The 21,317-nt window shown below is 49.1% G+C and overlaps 1 protein-coding gene across 3 annotated transcripts in view; it reads right to left on the bottom strand.

The window, feature by feature from the left end:
• The window catches only part of CCDC171 (coiled-coil domain containing 171), a 247,266-nt gene that overhangs the window by 36,220 nt on the left and 189,729 nt on the right, over positions 1 to 21,317 (bottom strand). For all 3 annotated transcript variants that reach the window (XM_074994928.1, XM_074994930.1, XM_074994929.1), the window contains one exon: positions 17,535 to 17,687. In XM_074994928.1, coding sequence (XP_074851029.1) covers positions 17,535 to 17,687 — 153 coding nt within the window. The remainder of the gene's footprint in view (positions 1 to 17,534; positions 17,688 to 21,317) is intronic.

Raw genomic sequence — 21,317 nt, 5'->3', positions numbered from 1 at the left:
CTATTAAAATTTTTCAAATATTCAACACTTCTACATAACTGGGGATGCTGATACCAGTGTAAGAAGCACAAGGCTGGAAGCTATAAAGGTCACAGCCTCTGGTAAATTGACATCATGGGTGCGTCTACACTAGCCACCTACTTCGAAGTAGCCAGCACAAAGTCGAAATAGCGCCTGTCGCGTCTACACGTGCCATGTGCTATTTCAATGTTGAAATTGATGTTAGGCGGTGAGACGTCAAAGTCGCTATTCCTATCTGAAGATGGGAACAGCACCCTACTTAGACATTGAACGTCGAAGTAGGGGGTGTGTAGACGATCTGCGTCCTGCTACTTCGAAATAGAGGGGTTCTCCATGGCGGCTGTCAGCTGAGGGGTTGAGACGCTCGGTACAGCCCGTGCGGGGCTCTGTGGTCCCCATGCGCAGCAGCCTTTAAAGCACCACAGACCTGGATTTCCTGTGGCAGGAAGCTGAGAGCGTGCAGGCAGCAGCACACGCACGTGCTAGCCCTGCATGCCCTCTCTGGACCCCGACCTGAGCACCCAGCGCTATGGCATCCACCCAGCCCCCAGAGTGCCTCCAGGGCTCCCCTCCTGAGGGGACCCAGGCACCCCCAGCAGCCAAGCGGGGGGCCAAAAAGAGGCAGGGCCCCTCCTGGTCTGAGGCCAAGCTCCGAGACCTGCTGGGGCTCTGGGGCGAGGAGGAGGTGCTCCACGTGATGGGGAGCAAGCGGTGGAATGCAAAAGCATTCGCCGGACTGGCTGAGGGCCTGGCCACTCGGGGTCACCCTGGCCGCACTCCGGATCACGTCCGGAGTAAGGTGAAGGAGCTGCAGCAGGGTTATGCCCAGGCCTGGGACTCGGCCAGCCAGTCTGGGGCTGCCCCTGCCGCTTACCCCTAATACAGGGAGCTCAGGGCCATCATGGGCCCCTGGGACACCTCCTCCCCGCCAGCCACCCTTGACACCATGGCCGACGACCCCAGCAGGCCTTGGAGCTGGAGTCCGGCCCGGAGGCCAGCCCTGCACCCCGAGGCCCACCCGAGGAGCCCCACCCTCGGGACAGCAGAGGAGGGGTCCAGCAGCGGGGGGTGGGGGGGGTCCTCATAGACCTCCCTCCCAAAAGCACCAGCCGGGTGTCCGCCCACCGGGCTTCCCCCAACCGTGGCAATGGATGGTCAGGTACGTACCCCACAGAGCACACACCCATGGGCCACAGGTTGGGGGCACCAGACATGACCGGGAGCCTCACACACCCCCAGCGGATCCCAACCCGCAAATGCCCAGCCACTGTACAGTTCCAGGACGGCGGCACAGCCATCAGCGCCCGTCAGCACCCACACCCATGGACAGCACTCAGCCTTAACCCCAGGGGTGGGGGGACAATGCCATGGCGACAGCCAACAGTGACATCAAACCCACCGACGGGGACAGAGACCCAGCACCCAAGAGGGAGCGGGGGGAACAGGCCATGGGCCAGGGCACTGTACTAACAGCCTTTCCCTCCCTCTCTCCCGCTGCAGCATCTGACGCCCCAGGCAGCCAGGCACCATCCGTTGTTCCCAACAGCCCGCCGGAAGTCAGCCACCGCCAGTGGCCGGAGACACCCCCAAGGGCAGCGGGACGGTCCCATCACCGCCAGACTCTGGGGATGGCCCCTGTGGACACATAGCTCCTGGCAGCTCTCCAGTGGTAGACGGAGGTGGCGGAGGAGAGACTCCAATTTGAGTGGGAGGAGTCCACCCAGCGGTGGGCGGCATGGGAGGACTTTATGGGCGTCTTTCAGGACATAGCCAGGTCTATCTGGGAGGCCGTCACCTGGCTCCCACCCCCCGCTGCCCCCTGGGCCGCCCTCCCCACTGCTCCACCCGAGGCACCGCCTGCCACCCCATCCGCCTCGCTGCCTGCTGCCCCGCCTGCCGCCCCACCTGCCTTGCCGCCTGCAAGCTCTACAGAGCCCACTGGGGCTGAAGACTCGCCAGTGGAGGCATCCTGGCCATACTTGGTGGTCCTCCCAGCCCCCAGCCGGCCACACCAGGGACCACGGACACGGGGCAGGGGTTGTGAGCTGTACCCAGCAGCTGTCATGCCCCTCTACCCCCAACCCGGACTGATGGGCCAACGGCCGAGCTGTCCGCTGGGCCCCCATGTATATATTTGTCCCCCTTTTTGTATATTCATTACAGTTTCTGTTTTGAACAAAACAAGTTTTCAGGTTTCAGGAAAAAAAAGGCTTTATTTTCCAAAAAGCTAGAGGCATGTGCTTGTTGGGGGGGTGGCGTGCGGGTGTTGGGGGTGGTGTGCGGGCAGTGCAGGCTGTGTGGGGGGGGGGCCTTCTGGGGAAGACCAGGGAGGTGCTCAGGGGTCTCCCTGATCAAAGTGGGCCCACAGGGCCTCGCAGACCCATACCCCCTCATAGTGGGCCTGGCAGCTGGGTGCGGCGGCCGGCTGGGGGAAGCCCGTGCCAGCATCGATCGCCCACCCCTGGACGAAAGCCTCCCCCTTTTTCTCAACGATGTTGTGGAGTGTGCAGCACGCGCCCACAACCTGGGGGATGTTTTGGAGGCTGACGTCCAGTTGGGCAAGGAGGCACCACCAGCGGCCCTTCAGACAGCCGAATGTCCTCTCCACCACCTGGTGGGCGTGGTTCAGGCGGACGTTGAACCACTCCTGGCTGGCGTTGAGGTGGCCGGTGTACGGGCACATGAGCCAGGGCTGGAGGGGGTAGGCTGCGTCCGTCATGAGGCAGAGGGGCACGGTAGTGTCCCCCATAGGGATCCCCCTCTGGGGGATGCAGGTCCCTGCCTCCAGCTGGAGGCACAGGCCCGAGTTCCTAAAAACACGGGCATCGTGTGTGCAGCCAGGCCAGCCCACGCACATGTCCTGGAAGCAGCCCCAACTGTCCACCATGGCCTACAGGACCACGGAGTGGTAGCCTCTGCGGTTTATGTATCTTCCTCCGCTGTGGTCCAGGGCGCGGATGGGGATGTGGGTCCCATCCAGGGCCCTGAAGCAGTTCGGGAACCCCATGGAGGTGAAGCCAGTGACAGTTGTGTCCAGGTCCCCGAGTTGGATGACCCTCTGGAGCAACATGGCATTAAGTGCACAGACCACCTGTGGGGAGGGAACACACGCACCCATGAGGCCGTGCAGGGTGCCCCAGGGCCCTTCCCCCAGGCCCCCCTCCTGGGCACCTCCCCAGGTACCCCACCCGCTCAGCCCCTCCCTCCTCGGTGCCCCTCCCTCCCCAGCCCATACCCGGCCCCTCCCTCCCTGCCCCCCCAGCCCCACACCCATCCCCCCTGACCCCCAGTGGGTGCGTGCCTGGGCCTCCTTACCTCCATGACGACAGCCCGGACCGTGGCCTTTCCACTCCAAACTGGTGTCCCATGAAGCAATAGCTGTCTGGAGTGGCCAGCTTCCAGACAGCTATTGCAACCCTCCTCTCGATGGGGAAGGCGTGCCGCGTCCGGGTGTCGTGGTGCCTCAGTGCTGGGGTGAGCCACTGGCAGAGCTCGAGAAAGGTCTGCTGGCGCATGCGGAAGTTCCGGAGCCACATATCGTCATCCCACTCCCGCATGATGAGCTGCTCCCACCACTCGGAGCTGGTGGGGTAGCTCCAGAGGCAGGGGAGCAGCCTCGATGTAGTGTGCTAGTATAGACGTAGCCCATATGAATAAGTGTACCATCCTTTACAGGTAACTCAAATTTTGCTCTGAATTGCTTTTTGCCACTTTCTAGAATGCCTTTGAATTCACAGTGGAAAGTATATCACTAGAGCAACTCACTGTAGTACTGGACTCACAAGTACCACAGATTCACATGCTTGCCACAGGCATCTATGGTTGCTCCTGCCCCAAAGCACCCAAACAGTACTTGCTTATGACAGCATTACTGTACTGTGCAGCCCTCAAAAGCTCTCAGTTCAAAGCCAATCGCACCTGTAACTCAGAATGAAAGTGCAGTACTGTACTAAGCTAATGGGTTTGAAGGAGGAGTAAAAAGGATCAAAGAAGCATAGCTCTCTACTGCTAAAGTAACTACAGAAGTTCACGTAATGGAAAACCTTGGAACAAAGACCAAAGTCAGATACTACTGCTAGACTGCTGAACAAGAAATAAGCAAGTAATGAGACTCTGTATAAATATACTTTAAATAATACCTTTTCCAGTTATGTGCCTCAGTCAGAGTCCAAATACATACACCATTACAGACTGAGGCTGTTTCTACACATGCCACTTTAAGAAAGTGGCATGCTAATAAACAGCCCGAAATACGCTAATGAGGCACGGATGCAAATTCCCCATGCCTCATTAGCATAAGGTCATGTGATCTGGAGTCTGGAAGACGTTCTTCTGGACTCCAAAATGCCGTTTAGAAGCGCAGCCCCCAGGGAGTCTTCTGGCAGGAAGTCCTTCTTCTGGAGGACCCTTCTTCCCAAAAATTTTGTTTTGTGTAGAAACAGACTGACAAATTATGTTATACAGCTTATGTTGAAGGGAGCATGTATTTTCAGGTGCATTACACTTTCTTAAAGAGAGTGAGTGAAGCATAGGAAAAAATAAAGGCATAAGATGGAATTATACAGAACTTTTTAATGTGATATTAAACTTGGAACTTCATGGAGGAGACTGTGTCAAGAATATGGCATGCAGTCCTTGGAAGATGTTCATAGAAGAAGTAACTGGGGGGAAATTTTATAGCCTGTGTTCTACAGAAGGATGGACTAGATGAGCATAGTGGTCTCTTCTGTTCTAAAAAGCCCATGGATCTACTAAAACCTAAGGGCCAGATCCAGAGATAGCTAAGTCAATGTAGTTTTGCTGACTTAAATGGAGCTACAACCATTTACACTAGCTAAGTGATTCAAGCAGGTGTGCCAGCCTGGTTAGAGTGCTGAAGAAAGGAATAAAATCTAGACAGATACATTTTGGGTGGGGAGAAAAGAAGAGGGGGAGGCCTATCAGAATCATAGAATTCTAGGGCTGGAGGGACCTCTAGTCCAGCCCCCTGCCTAAAGCAGGATCAACTCCATCTAAATCATCCCAGCCATGACTATGTCAAGCTGGGACTTAAAAAACCTCTAGGAATGGAGATTCCACCACTTCTCTAGGTAACACATTCCAGTCTTTCACCACCTTCCTGGTGAAATAGTTTTTCCTAACAACCAACCTACACGTTTCCCTCTGTAACTTCAGACCATTGCTCCTTGTTCTGTCATCTGTCACCCTTGAGAGCAGTCCCTCTACATCCTCTTTAGAACCCCCTTTCAGAAAGTTGAAGACTGCTATCAGACCACCCCTCAGTCTTCTCTTCTGCAAACTAAATAAGGCCAAATCTCTCAGCCTCTCCTCATAGGTTATGTGCTCCATATCCCCAGTAATTTTTGTTACCCTCTGCTGAACCCTCTCCAATGTGTCCACATCTTTTCTATACGGGGGGGTGGGGGCAGAACTGGATGAAACACTCCAGATGAGGTCTTACCAGAGAGCTGAGTAGAGGGGAATAATAACTTCTCTAGGATCTGCTGGAAATGCTTCTCCTAATGCACCCCAAATATGCCATTAGCCATCTTGGCTACAAGGGCACACTGTTGATTCATATCCAGCCTCTCATTCACTGTAATCCTCAGGTCCTTTACTGCTGCACTGCTACTTAGCCAGTTGGTCCCCAGCCTGTAACAGTGCTTGGGATTCTTCTGTCCCAAGTGCAGGATGTGCACTTGTCCTTGTTGAATCTCATTAAATTTCTTTTGGCCCAGTCCTCCAATTTGTCTAGGTCACTCTGGACCCTATCCCTATCCTTCGCTGTATCTACCTGACCCCCTACCTTAGTGTCATCTGCAAATTTGTTGAGAGTGCAATCTATCCCCTCATCCAGGACATTATTAAAGATGTTGAACAGTACTGGCCCTAGAACTGATCCGTGGGGCACTCCACTTGAAACCGACTGCCAGAGACACACTGAGCCATTGACCACTACCCGCTGGGCCCATCTGTCAAGCCAGTTTTCATCTTACAGGCCACGTATCCAATCCATACTTCCTTAACTTATGGGCAAGAATATTGTGGGAGACTGTACCAAAAAGTTTGCTAAAGTCAAGGTCTATCACATCCATTGACTTCCCCAGGTCCACAGAACCAGTTACCTCCTCATAGAAGCTAATCAGATTGGCCAGGCATGACTTGCCCTTGGTGAATCCATGTTGACTACTCTCAATCACTTTCCCCTCTTCCAAGTGCTCCAAAATGGATTCCTTGAGGATTCCCTCCATGATTTTTCCAGAGACTGAGGTGAGGCTGACTGGTTTATAGTTCCCTGGATTGTCCTTCTTTCCTTTTTTAAACATGGGCACTACATTTGCCTTTTTCCAATCATCCGGGACCTCTCCCAACCTCCACAAGTTTTCAAAGATAAATAGCCAAAGACTCTGAAATGATATCTGCCAATTCCCTCAGTACCCTTGGATGCATTAAATCTGGACACATGGATTTGTGTGTGTCTAGCTTTTCTAAATAGCTCTTAACCTGTTTTTTCACCACTGAGGGCTGCCCACCTCCTTCCAATATTACATTGTCTAGTACTGTAGTCAGGGAGCTGACCTTGCCTGTGAAGACTGAGGCAAAAAAAGCATTGAATACTTTAGCCTTTCCTACATCATCTGTTACCAGGTTACCTCCCTCATTCAGTAACAGCCCCACACCCTCCCTGATAACTCTCTTAAGCCGCGTCTACACGTGCCGGCTACTTCGAAGTAGCCGCGCCAACTCTGAAATAGCGCCCGCCACGGCTACATGTGGCGGGCGCTATTTCGAAGTTGCCATCGACGTAAGGCAGCGAGATGTCGAAGTCACTATCCCCATCAGGAGATGGGAATAGCGCCCTACTTCGACATTCAATATCGAAGTAGAGAACGTGTAGCCGTTGCACGTCCCGCAACATCGAAATAGTGGGGTCCGCCATGGCGGCCATCAGCTGAGGGGTTGAGAGACGCTCTCTCCAGCCCCTGAGCTCGATGGCTGCTGTGTGCAGCAACCCCTTAAAGGTCCCCGCCCCCTGCCTTCCTGTGCAGGAAGCTGAGACAGCGTGCAGGTGGCAGCACAGCTACGCGGCCAGCCTGCACGCTCTTCTGCAGCCACACACCGCCCCCTGCTGCAATGGCCACCCGCCAGCCCCCCAAGGGGAGCCAGGGCTCCCAGACTGGCAGCCAGGCTGGGAAGCAGCAGCGGGGCCCCTCCTGGACGGAGGTCGAGCTTCGGGACCTGCTGGGGCTCTGGAGTGAGGAGGAGGTGCTCCAGGTAATGGGGAGCAAGAGGCGGAACACAGATGCGTTTGCTCGGCTGGACAAGGGCCTGGCCGCCCGGGGTCACCCTGCCCGCCCTCCTGACCACATCAGGAGTAAGGTGAAGGAGCTGCAGCAGGGTTACGCCAGGGCCTGGGATGTGGCCGGCTGATCTGGGGCCGCCCCCGTCACTTGCCCCTTTTACAGGGAGCTCAGGGACATCCTGGGCCCCCGGCACACCTCCTCCCCTCCGGCCACTCTTGATACCTCGGCCGATGAGCCCCAGCAGACCTCGGAGGCGGAGTCTGCCCCGGAAGTAAGCCCCACACCCCAGGGGCCCCCCCAGGAGCCCACCCGTGGGACGCCGGAGGAGGAGGAGGGGGAGTCCTCCTCCAGTGACAGGGGCTCCAGATCGTGCTGCCATCACGGAGCTCCAGCAGGGCGTCTGCCCACCGGGTGTCCCCCGACTGTGGGAATGGACCATCAGGTAGGCACCCCCCCGGTGCACACCCCCGGGGTTGAGGGGCGGGGGTAACAGACATGACCAGGGCCCTCCACATGCCCAGATGACCATGGCCCCAAGGACAGCAGTGGCATGTCCCTCACAGGAGTGCATCAGCCCCCGCGCCCCCAGCACGACAGTGCCATGCCCCATCCCTGGGGATGGGGGGAGCGGAACCTAGGTCCCCCGGGGGGAGGGGGTGGGACACCCATCATCATCAGCAGCATCTCCTGGGGACGGGGATGGGGAACCAGCATTAGAGGGGTGGGGGGACAAGGGCCACTGCTCAGGGCCCACACTAACTGCTGTCTCCACTCTTCTTCCCCCCCGTGTTCCGCAGCTGCACCATCAGAAGGACCGAAGAGCGCCAGTGAGGTGTCAGTGGTCCTGGAGAGCCCACCGGGGCCATCAGTCCAGGCCAGTCCCTCGGCGGAGCACCGACCGGCCCCAAGGTGGGGATAACGGCGGAGCCAGCACCACCCACGGATGGCGACAGACCCCCAGCTGCTGGCAATCCTCCGTCGGCAGCTGGAGGTCTCCGAGCAGCGCCTGCAGGTGGAGGAGCAGCGCCTCCAACTCCAGGAGCGGGCGCTGGCCTGGCGCCAGGAGGCATGGGGGGCCTTTATGCGCACCTTCGAGCACATTGCGGACTACCTGGCCCCCCATGCTGCACTGGCCGCTGCTCTGCCCACCCTGCCTGCTCCACCCACCGCCGCACCGCCACCGAGGGCCCTTCCGCCGAGGGGGACCTGGGGACAGCTGACACCTGCCGGCCTTATCTCCTGGTCTGCCCGGCCCCCAGCCAGCCCTCGCCAGGGCTGAGGCTGAGGCGTGGGTCACGGCTGCCCACCCCCAGCATTGGACATTAGGGGGTGTGGGGCCCAGGATGTGGCCCCCCCTCCCCCTTTGTATATATCCCCTTCAGTAATCATCTTCTTTTGTAAATAGTTTGTATTAGACCCCTGTTGTTATGTTGTTATGCTGATACCTGCCCCCCCATGTACATAGTTCTTCCCTTCCTTGTCTTTCCCTTTTTTCTTTCATCTTATCTTATTTATAATACATATATATATATTATTTATGTTGCCTGTAAATAGTTAGTTATGATAATAATAATAAGAGTTCAACATATATCTGGCTTGACGAACAAATGTCTGTTTTTATTTACAAGAAAAGTGGGGGGGTGTGCTCTTGGGTGCTCTGTGGTGTGGGCGTAGGGGCAGGGAGTGTTGTGGAGGATGGGGGGGTGTAGTGGGGGCCTGCCAGTGTTCATCCTGTGGCCTCGTCGAACTGGGGCCGCAGGGCCTCCCGGACCCGGGTCCCTTCGGGGTCCACCTGGCGACTGGGGGCAGAGGGTGGCTGCACATCGGCCCTGCCAGCCTCCACAGCCCAGCCCTGAAAGAATGCCTCCCCCTTGCTCTTGAAGAGGTTGTGGAGGGTGCTGCACATGCCCACAATCTGGGGGATGTTGGTGGGGCCCGCATCAAGGCGGGTGAGGAGACACCTCCAGCGCCCTTTGAGGTGGCCAAATGTGTGCTCCACCACCTGGCGCACATGGTTCAGGCACATGTTGAAGCGCTCCTGGCTGGCTGACAGATGGCCCGTGTAAGGGTGCATGAGCCAGGGCCGGAGGGGGTATGCCGCGTCTGTGATGACGCAGAGGGGCATGGTGGTGTCCCCCACAGAGATCTCCCACTGGGGGATGAAGGTCCCCGCCTCCAGCTGGCAGCACAGGCCCGAATTCCGGAATACCCGGGCGTCGTGGGTGCTGCCAGACCAGCCCACATATATGTCCAGGAAGCGGCCCCGGCTGTCCACCAAGGCCTGGAGGACCACTGAGTGGTAGCCCTTCCTGTTTAAGTGGCATCCTCCACTGTGCTCCGGGGCACAGATGGGGATGTGGGTCCCATCGAGAGCTCCGAAGCAATTGGGGAAGCCCAGGGTGGCAAACCCCGCGATGGTGGCATCTGGGTCCCCAAGCCGCACGAGCCTGTGGAGGAGCAGGGCGTTGATGGCACAGACGACCTGCAGGGGAAGCACATGGGAGACCACCGATGAGGGGTGTGCAGGGTGTGTGTGGCCCTCCCCTCCCCTCCCCTGCCAGGGTTCCCCTCCCCTCGTCTCCCCTCCCCTGCCAGGGCTGCCTCCCCCTCCCCCCGTGGGTCCTCTTACCTCCATGAGGACAGCCCTGACGGTGGCCTTGCCGATGCCAAACTGCTGGCCCATGGATCGGTAGCTGTCTGGAGTGGCCAGCTTCCAGACAGTGATGCCGACCTTTTTCTCGACGCTGAGGGCATGCCACATGAAGGTGTCCTGGTGCCTCAGTGCAGGGGTGAGACACTGGCATAGCTCCAGAAATGTCTGCCAGCTCATGCAAAAGTTCTGGAGCCAGCGGTTGTCGTCCCACTCTCCGAGCACCAGCCGCTCCCACCAGTCGGTGCTCGTGGGGTAGCTCCACAGCTGGCGGCGTGTGCGGTGGGGGGGCAGGGGGCTGCAGGGTTTGGGGTTGCTTCCTCCTCCCCTGCGGGCAGCTCCTCCTCTGTGGCTAGGATGTGATCAGCTGCCTCCTGCATGGCATCGAGCAGGGCGAGCACTGCTCCTGCAGGGGCGGCTGGGTGGACCTCTGGCCGCTGCTGCTGCTGGGGGTCCATAACTGCTTCGCCGAGGTGTGCGTGCCTATAGCTCTGCAGACTGCGTGCTGTGCAGGCTGAGTGTGTCTGGGAGGGGCCCTTTAAGGGAACGGCTAGCTGTTGCTCCGGAAGTGCTAGTCCACCCTGTGACCCTGTCTGCAGCTGTTCCTGGCACCCTTATTTTGATGTGTGCTATTTTGGCATGTAAACGTTCCCCTGCAGCGCCTGCTTTGCTGTGGTGCTGCCCAACTTCAACGTTGAACGTCGACGGCACCAGCCCTAGAGGACGTGTAGACGTTATTCATCGAAATAGCTTATTTTGATGTTGCTACAAAATAAGCTATTTTGATGTAGCGTTCACATGTAGACGTAGCCTTAGTGTTAACATACATGTAGAAGCCCTTCTTGTTGCCCTTCACATTCCTTGCTAGCTGTAGTTCCAATTCTGCTTTTGCTTTCCTGATCACTCCCATCCTCCAGCACGCTCCAGGCATATATTCATACTCCTCCTTACTCATATGTACAAGTTTCCACTTCTTATAAGCATCCTTTTTGAGTTTAAGCTCACCAACGTTTTTCCTGTTAAGCCAAGCTGGTTGCATACCATATTTGCTTTTCTTACTGTGCCTCGGGATGGTCTGGTTGTGTGCCTTCCAAAAGACCTCTTTAAAATACTGCCAGTTTTCCTGAACTCCTTTCCCCTTCATATTAGCTTCCCAGGGGAGCCTGGCTATCACTTCTCTCAGATAGTTGAAGTCTGCTCTTCTGAAATCAAGGGTCTCTATTTTACTGCTCACCTTTCTTCCCTTTGTCAGAATCCCAAAATCTACCATCTCGAGATCACTGCAGCTCAGGTTGCCACCCACTTCTATTTCTCCTACTATTTCTTCCCTGTTTGTGAGCAGCAGGTCAAGCTGTGCATGGCCCCTGGTCGGTTTCTTTAGCACTTGTACCAGGATGTTATCCCAACATTCTCCAAAAACTTCCTGGATTGTTTGTGTGCTGCTGTACTGGTCTCCCAACTAATGTCTGAGTGATTGAAGTCCCCCACGAGAACCAGCACGTGTAATTTGGAAGCTTCTCTTAGTTGTGTGAGCTTCTCTTAGCTGTCTGTAAGATGGGAGAGATTCCAGAAGATTGGAAAAGGGCATATAACAGTGACCATCTATAAAAAATGAAAATAAGGACAACCCTGGGAATAACAGATCAGTCAGCTTACTTTCTGTGCCTGGAAAGATAATGGAGCAAATAATTCATAAATTTGCAAACGCCTAGAAATAATAAGGTGATAAACAGGCCCACCGAGGGGGGGAGTGGGCAAAGGAGGCAGTTGCACCAGGTCCCAGCATTTCAGCTCCCCTGAAATACCACAAGAGCACTGCTTCCTTGCTCTGTGCAGCTGGGGGCAGTGCTGTGGTTCAGGCAGTGCTGAGAGCTGACTGTCCTCAGCCGCACCCCTTCCATCCTTACTCCTGCTCATTCTGGGGGGCATGGAGCTGCCCCCTCCACCTTCCCCATAGTGGCTGTCATCCTCACTAATAAGTAACAGAATGGTTTTGTCAGGAACAACTGTGTCAAAAGAATGTACTAGCTTTCTCTGACTGGATAACAAGTCTTGTGAATGGGAGGAAGCAGTAAACATGATATTTTTAGCAGATGGTATAGTTAGTACTTTAGTACAGCTTTTGATACTGTCTTGCATAATCTCTCAAAAACAAGCAATGGAAATGCAACTTAGATGGAGCTGTTATATGGTGGGTGCACAACTGTTTGGAAAACCTGCCCCAGAGAGTAGTTATCAGTGGTTTAAATATAGCAAAATGCAAAGTCCTCCATTTAGGAAGGAACAAGTAGCTGCACACATACAAAATTGGAAGTGCACAAAGGTAACTGGGGGTCTTAGTGAACCACAAGCTAAGTATGTGTCAACAGTATAACACTGTGGAAAAAATGTAAGCATTATTCTCAGATGTATTAGAAGGAGAGTTGCAATTAAGACACAAGAAGTAATTCTTCCACTCTAACTGTTCCCTGATTAGGCTTCAACCTGAGTATCGTGTACAATTCTGGGCATCATGTTTCAGGAAAGATAAAGATATACTGGAAAAAGTCCAGAGAAGAACAACAAAAATGATTAAATGTCTAGTAAACACAAATTCTGAGGGAAGATTTAAAAAAAAATACTGGGCTTGTTTAGACTGGAAAAGAGAAGACTGAAAGAACATGTTAACAGCTTTCAAATACCTAAATGGTTGTTGGAAGGAAGGAGAGAATTCTTCTTCTTAACTTCTGAGGACAGGACAAGAAACAATGGGCTTAAATTGCAGCACAGGAGGTTTAGGTTTGGCATGAGAAAAACCTTAACTGCCAGGGTGGTTAAACACTGGAATAAATTGCCTACGTGGGTTGTGGAATGTCCATTATTGGATATTTTTAAGAGCATTTAGACAAACACCTGTCGGGGGTGGTCTAGATAATAAATACTAACTCCTGCCATGTATGCAAGGGACTGAACTAGATAACCTCTCCAGGTCTCTTTCAGTTCTATGAGTTTACATCTTGGAGACTACTGTAGTTTCTATAGTATTACTGTCTTGTTTCAGGATGTTAGATACTAGGGAAGGAAGGCAAGAAAAATAGGCTGATAAACAGAGGAAGATACAGGAGAGAACACAGATAAGATGAGAGAGGGACAGTGAGGACTCAAAAATTAAATCAAGCTTGCAAGCACAGGAGACGAGCAGTACAGTGGAAGTAATGATGCCAGAAAAAGGTATAAGAAGAGACTGCCTAGATAGAAAAATAATAAGCACTGTTTTAGCCATACTGACTCTGAGGTGCAAGAATGAAAAATACATTAGAGAAAGGCAGAGACTCAGGGCTGCACAAAGGGAGAATGGCCAGGGACTGAGAAATATTTGTGAATCATCAACAGAGACATGAGAGATAAAAACCATAGGAGGAAATGAGGTCACCCTGGGAGACAGTACAGAGTGAAAAAAAAAAAGGACTGACACACCTGTGAGACTAGTAGATAGGGGCCAGACTTCGTATTTGTTGTCAGGCCTGTGAACCATTCTGTCACTGATGTTTCCTGCTCCCAACCTCCTGCCAAATAATTAACTCCTCTCTCATTATCGCCCACCACACAAATAGCTGATTTTTATCTACCTTGATCACATCTCACCTTGCATGAAAGTGAAAGAACAACACAATCTCAGGATAGAGCGAAATAAATAGGGTAACCATGTGCCCCATTGGCAACGGAAAAACAGCAGAGCTGGAAGTGGACTAGAGAATGGAGACATTGATTCGAGAACCAAGGTGAAAATGAGAAGATGGAAAGGAAGGAGTGAGGACAGATCCTGCCATATTGTGTCAGTTTTGGTTCTGCAGCTATCAGGAAAGTCTTGGGCAGAGTGAGGGGAAGAATGGGCAGCGGGTTTTAGAAGAGGTCAATCGGGGAAGTAATACTGCAAAAGCATGTGAGGATGTCTGGAGGAAAGTGGTTTCAAACTAAGTTGCAATGAAAAATGTCTGAGAGAAAATGGAACTTGAGCTGAGAGCAGAGGTATACCAACAGGTGAAAATGACTAGCCAGCATGTGATAAGCAAAAGAAGAAAGCTACCAAAAATAGGATGAAGGTATAAGCAACATCAGTTCAGAACTAAGGGGATAGTACAAGTAGAAGAATGGATGACAGAACTCTGATTTAGTAATTACCAAGTTTTGAGTAAATACTGGGTATAACAGAATATGTACTTGTCAGAAAATTGTTTTTAGCAATACACCACGATTTGATATTCCAGAGTGACATATACATGGCAAGCACATACAAAAATTCTTCACACTGAAAGACTGTGTAAACTAATTGAGACTGACCAAGTCCTCTGGGTAAATGCACTGGATAATCTCTCTTAGCCCTCCTATATTAAGGTTTTGGAAAGGGGGCAAAAGCTCACTGTGACATATTAGACCACACATTCAGTACCACTGTTGTATGGCCCACGGCTTTGTGAATTTTTGGTGATTCAGTATGTGTGAAATCTAAAATATATGCCCAACAAATCTAGACAAGGAACTGTCACTGGCCCTACTCCTCCTTACCTTTAGGGTGTCAGGAGAAAGGAGCCATCTATTCATATATCTATTTCAGCTAACACATTCCATAAAGAAAGTAAATTCAATGCAAAAATACCTTAAACAATTTGGATGAACGCAGTGTTAAGGTTGAGAATTAAAAACACAGAAGAGTCTGAAAGTTCAAATTTATGATTGCCATATATTTTAAAATTCAGGCTTTCTGAAATCACTGCATATATAAAGGGATAGAGCTTACAAAATGCACAAATATAACAAAATACTATACACACAAGTAAGTTGAGTTAGTGTGTTTCAGGAAAAATAACTTTGAATCACCTGTCTTTGTTTTGTTTAATTTTTAAATAATAGATTTTGCAGACCAATTATACTTAGCAGACCAATAGGCTGAAAACTCCTGAGGAGGGAGGCTGTCTTTATTGTTTGTGTTTGTTTAGTACCCAGCATAATAAGGTACTCATCTGCAACTGAAGCCCAAAGATGCTATTATTGTACAAATAACAAACCATAACAGCATTGCATTGATATTGTATATAGATTTATATAATTACAGTAAGGGTTAAGTTTAATCAAAGGCATCATTGTTTTTTATTTTGCTGTATCAAACCATGAATAGCACTTCAAAGATTGTACTAGCATAATCTTTCCTAAAAGCTTTTTATATCCAAAGGAAAGCAAACTTCACTTCAGTAAGCTTGACAGGCTGACTACTCTTAGCTATACAAGTGGTCATCTTGATTGAAACCCTCAACAATAAAAAGTCAATGAAGTAACCTTGTAAGACTAAAGCACGCTCAGAAGTACATGTATAAACCTAGTGGAACCTAACAGATAAAGGAAAATTGGTAGGAGAAGAAAAGAAACAATTTCAATAGATCTCTTAGGTTGTCAAGGGTCAAAAATATATCAACAAGCTTTCCACTTATGTGATTTCATTAGATCACATATTCCACCTTTCATTCAAAGATCTTAAAATCAGCAATAAGATAAGATCAGCAATAAGGAAAATATTTCCTCATTACTTTAATCTCCCTCTGTGCTAATCCAATGTAGAACTGATTCAGTGAGGAATTAATGTAAGGTCTTATGCAAGCAACCAAAGTCACAAGCACAGTCCCAAAATAATGGGTTGCTGACAAGTTTTCTTGGTTTGTTTTAACAATTCCCCACTTCCTACTTGATTCAATGTAAAACATTACCTCTGTTTTCCTTACTGCCCTTTGCATCATCCAGAGTGAAAAGAAAGACACCCCCCTAAAAAAAATAAGCTCATCCCTTTATACAATAAATATAAAAATAGAAAAAACTGGATGGATAAAATGTAATAATACAAAACTTACCTACACAAGCTCACAAAAGACATATTTGACTACATATTTCTGACAGCTGATAAGATTGTCTGATGATTGTGTGACACAAACATATCTATATTCAATAACCTTCTCAAGATCTGAAGAATCTGAAGAATCACCTTATGAGACTTAAATGAACACAAATTTCTTTGTGGACAACAATAATTTAGATATCAAATGATTCTTGAAATTGAATTTTAACTTTATAGATGATGAACCATAACATTTTCTTTTGCTAGACATGTATTATGAATAAGTATAGTTGCCTACAGAATAATCCCATGTTCTAATTACAGTAAACACTTTCATATCTGGAATCCCCAAGGCTCGGAAGTTGCTGGATTTTCATATGAGCTGGATGGTGGAGAGAGCCCTGACGCGGCTCTGTGGCTGTCTACAGGGCGCTCTCGTCTCACTCCTGCTGCAGCGCAGTGGTCTCACTCGGCTTCTCCTTCTCTGCCTCATAGTGGGTGGCAGCTCCTCCTACTCGTGGCTCAGTGAGTATAGCAGATCTTCCCACTGCCAGCTGCACCAGCAGGCTGCCCTGCTCCTTCACAGGCACCCCTTTCTCCTGGGTGGCCCATGACCGGGGCTTGCCAGGCTGCTCCTGCTCCCATCATGCCTACCCTGAATGGTAGGGCTCTTCCCCTCTCCGAGGTCAGCATGCTGCTCTCCAGCTGCCTCCAGTTTCAGTGAGGTCATGCACTCAGGGGCACTGAAGGAGGTCTCCAGGGCCCCACAGCAGACAGAACAGCCCACTCCACCTGACTAACACAGCACACCTCCCCTCAGCAGGGCTGCCTTGCTCAAAGCTGGTGGCTCAGGGGCAACCATCACCGCGTCTGCTGGGCATGTGCTGCTCCCTTGGCCCTGGCTGGATTCTGCTTCCCATGTGACAGGAGAGGAGTGGGAGAGGGAGCAGGCTGCAAGCATTACAGCCCCCTGGAGGAGGTGGCCTAGGCACTGGGATGGTGCCTGGTGCCAGTTGCTTGAGAATTCCGGTAGACAGGATAGCGGTTAAAAAAGAGTTTAGTGTACCATTTTGGTTATACACATAATTAATCAAATTCTGGCTTAGCAGGGTATGTTACATCTATAGACAGTTGCACGCTTCAGGTCCAAAATTCAACTGTTAGCTGCAGTGCCAAAGAAGACATAACGCAATTCAGTGGCACTTTAAAGACTAACAAAATAATTTATTGGGTGATGAGCTTCGGTGGGACCTACCCACTTCTTCAGACCATAGCCATACCAGAACAGACGCAATATTTAAGCCATGATGTTGTGTCTTCTGCATTGGCAACGCTGACCAATCTTTTTATAGAGTATTGTGGTAAAATTAATCTTCCCATTGCTTTCCATCCCTCACCCTACCCTGTTGGCATATATCAAGCATCACAACAGCATTTTTGTATTTGGGTCTTTGCACACGAAAGCTCATGCTCCAAAATATCTGTTAGTCTATGAGGTGCCACAGGAATTCTTGTTCTTTTTGTACTTGTAATTTTGTATTACTGTACTAAAGTATTATATGAAGTTAGTTATATTTAAGAAACATGATCACACATTCCTACTGGAACTACACAATAGGAGAGGAGATACAACCTGGTATCTGAATCTGAATATCCAAATTACATAAGCAAATTAAAGTATGGAAAGCACACTTACTGATTGTAAGCTTTCATTTTCACGAAGACAAGCTGTTTGGAGTTCTGATTTCAGGGCTGCAATGTGATGTCGATGAGATGCTATTTCTCTCTCTAGAGTAGTAACTCTGGAGCTTGCGAGTTGGTAGACATCTTCAAAACTTATCAGCAGAGTCTGTAAAAGGAAAAATAAATAATCAATACCATGTGGATCTTACATAAATGACAGCCTGCCTACAGCCAAAGTTAGTGTAGAATTATACTAGATAATTTTTATTAATGAAGAAAACAAAGTTGGAAGATTTTTCTGACGTTCAGCAGTAGTATATAATAATTGAAAGACATAACAAAGGTTTACATACCCTAAAAATACTGTAATAGCCCTAAAGAAAGCGCACAACCTTGCACTTAAATTAGAGAATATTTTCAAATATTGAGTACTACATTCACCCCCACACTACTTTTCACTGTACTTAAATACAAATTTCTGCATATGATCATTTCTAGCTGCAGGGAAGTACATCACAGTGGCTGCATCTACACTGCTGCTCCTTTTCGGAAGGGGCATGTAAATGCAGCAGATCAAAAATGCTAATGAGGTACTGAGATGAATATTCAGTGCCTCATTTGCATAATGCCAGCCACCCACTGCGTCAAAAGTGCTGCTTCTGAAATGCAGAATAGCTATGTAGACAGAGTTCCTTCAAAAGGAAGCCCCCCTTTCAAAAGCGTCTTTCTTCCTGAAAAAATTAGGAAGAAAGGCACTTTCCAAAGTGGGGCTGCCTTTCAAAGGAACCCCATCTAATGGCTAGTCTGCATTTTGAAAGCAGCACTTTCAACACAGTGGTTGCTCATCATTATGTAAATGGAGTGCTGAATATTCATGTGAGTGCCTCATTAGCATTTTCGACCTGTTGCACTTACATGCCCCTTCCAAAAGGGGGGGTCAGTGTAGACGCAGCCAGTTTCAGGTAAAAATGTATATTTTTAAATTGAACTGAGATACTAATCCTCTCAACTCACATTAAAAACCCCAGATTTAATTTGGTGTGCAACAAAAGAAATCAAGTAAACTTCCAGACTTCTTAAAGAAATAATCTGTTTATAATATAGGTAGGAAAATATAATAGTGGTTGTGTGTATTATGGGAGAATGTTCTAGCTCTGTACTATTGTTCATACTTACAGTAAACAGCAAAAGAGAATATAAATGATTTGACAGTACAAACAACTTATATCTATCCTAAACAGTATAACTTTTAGGACTACTGGTCTTCTTTACAACAGATTCAACACATTTCATAGGTTATGGTTTTCCTTTCTGATGTGACCTGTAGTGAATTTTCTAATGTCAGACCAGCTTTAGGAACAGTTGTAAGGCTAATATGAAATCTGCCTTCTGAACATAACAGTAAAGTGCAAATTTAAATACATCTGCTAGCAATAAAAGAAGCTCCCAAGATTTTATATAGTTTTTGTTTTATATATTTTCTACTGCTTGTGCAAACAGAATAAAATTAACAGTGCTGAAGTCCAAGAATTACATTGGAGGTGAATATGGCCAAATAATACTAGCAAATTACTTACATCACATACATGGTAGCTATTCGCACTAAGAACAATCCCAAAGTGCTTTGTACATGATGGCTCCAATCCCAGAAAGATACCCAAACTAGACTAATTGCTTGCCTATATGGATGACCGCTTGATGCATCAGTGTTTTGAGTACAATGAAATTAGCCATTGGCAAAAAAAAAAAAATTACAAAACTTAGTAGGACAAAACAGAGATTACATACAAAACATCCTGATGCTTCACCCCAATGAGACTGCTCATGGTCTTAATAAAAAACAAGAAGCCCAGTAGCACTTTAAAGACTAATAATTTTATTAGGTAATGAGCTAAAATTGTTAGTCTTGAACGGGTTACACGACTTTTTGTTTTTTGCAAAGCTACAGACTAATGCAATTACCTCTCTGAAACTATTCACCATGGGCTTAATGTTAAGTAAATGTTGAAGTACATTGATGCAGCAGGGCCTGTGACTGAGCACTCATAAATCTGAAAATATCAAAGTTGAGATTGCATGTCCACTTTCTGACCGAATATATATAAGAATCATAAAATCATATGGCTGGAAGGGACCTCAGGAGGCCATTGAGTCCAGCCCCCTGCCTAAAGCAGGATCAACCCCAATTAAGTCATTCCAGCCAGGACTTTGTCAAGCTGGGACTTAAAAACCTCTAGGCATTAAGATTCTACCATCTCTCTAAGCAATACACTCCAGTGCTTCACCACCCTCCTAGTGAAGTAGTTTTTCCTAATATCCAACCTACTCTTCTCCTTCTGTAAATTCAAACCATTGTTTCTTATTCTACCATCTGTCACCACTGAGTTTCTCTCCATCATCTTGAGAGCTCCCCTTCAGGAAGTTGAAGGCTGCTATTAAATCACCCCTCAGTCTCCTCTTCTGCAAACTAAGTAAGACCAAATCCCTCAGCCTCTCCTCACAGGTCATGTGCTCCAGACCCTTAATCATTTTTTTAACCCTCCACTGAACCTGCCCCAGAACATCCACATCCTTTCCATACTGGGGGCCTCAAAACCAGACACAATACTCCAGATGTGGTCTCACCATTACCTAACAGAAGGAAACAACAACTTCTCTAGATCTGCTCAAAAAGCTTCTCCTCATGCACCCTAATGTTCCATTAGCCTTCTTGCCTACAAGGGTGCACTGTTTACTCATATCCAGGGTTTCATCAACCATAATCCTAGGTCCCTTTCCACTGGACTTCTGCTTAGCCAGTCAGTCCCCAGCCTATAACAATGCTTGGGATTCTCCATTACAAGTGCAGGACTCTACACTTCTCCTTTTTGAACCACACCAGATTTCTTTTGGACCAATCCTCCAGTTTATCCAGGTCTCTCTAGATCCTCTCTCTACCCTCCAATGTCATCTGCAAACTTGCTAAGGGTGCAATCAATTTCCTCATCATTAATAAAGATGTTGGACAATACCAGCCCCAGAACCAAGCCTTGGGACACTCCACTTGAAACCAACTGCCATCCAGATATTGAGCCACTGACCACTACCCGTTGGGCCCAACCATCAAGCCAGCTTTCTATCCTTTTTATAGTCCATGTGTCCAATCCATAATTCCTTAATTTATAGGGATTAAGACAGAGTCTGTGATGAACCACCCCTCATGCTTTATGGAAAACAGGTTATAAATATATACATGTGTAACTCAAGAGAAGGTTTGGACAAAAGTGCCTTGTAATCTGTCATTTCAAATGGTATAATCTGCTAGCCTGAAAATCCTATTTTTGTACACATTTTTTGTAGTTGAAGATATAAGTAGTGTCTACATATTTGTGTTCCAAATGTTTGCTTCTGTGAACAGCTCAACAGGAGGTGTGGGTACCCTATTGTGTTTTGTTTATATCACATGCAGTGTAAATGGTTATTACCTGTGAAGGGTTATCAGTGTATGTATCTAATTTTCATTGATAAAGGGGGCTTCCCTAATGAGCCCTTCCTGTACAAATCTTTTCCAAAGAGAGAGATGGAATTATCTGGGGATCTGATCTCTTCTGGGGGTTGATTTCCTGGGTGCTGTACTCTAGAACTGCATACATCCAGAGGAGAGATTAAACAGTGTCTGCATTGCTCTGCATGGGGTAGTAACCTCAACTCTGAGCTTTGGCTGGGGAAGACCAGAGGATCTGATTTAGCTGGCTATGGCGGTAAGGAGTCCCAGAGAAAAAGTGGGTGTCAGTGGCAGGATCAGAACACTAGGGAA

This window comes from Carettochelys insculpta, chromosome 5 (assembly GCF_033958435.1).
Source record: "Carettochelys insculpta isolate YL-2023 chromosome 5, ASM3395843v1, whole genome shotgun sequence".
Taxonomy (NCBI): Eukaryota; Metazoa; Chordata; order Testudines; family Carettochelyidae; genus Carettochelys; species Carettochelys insculpta.
The sequence above is the reverse complement of the archived record's forward strand: the minus strand, read 5'-3'. Positions and strand labels throughout refer to the sequence as shown.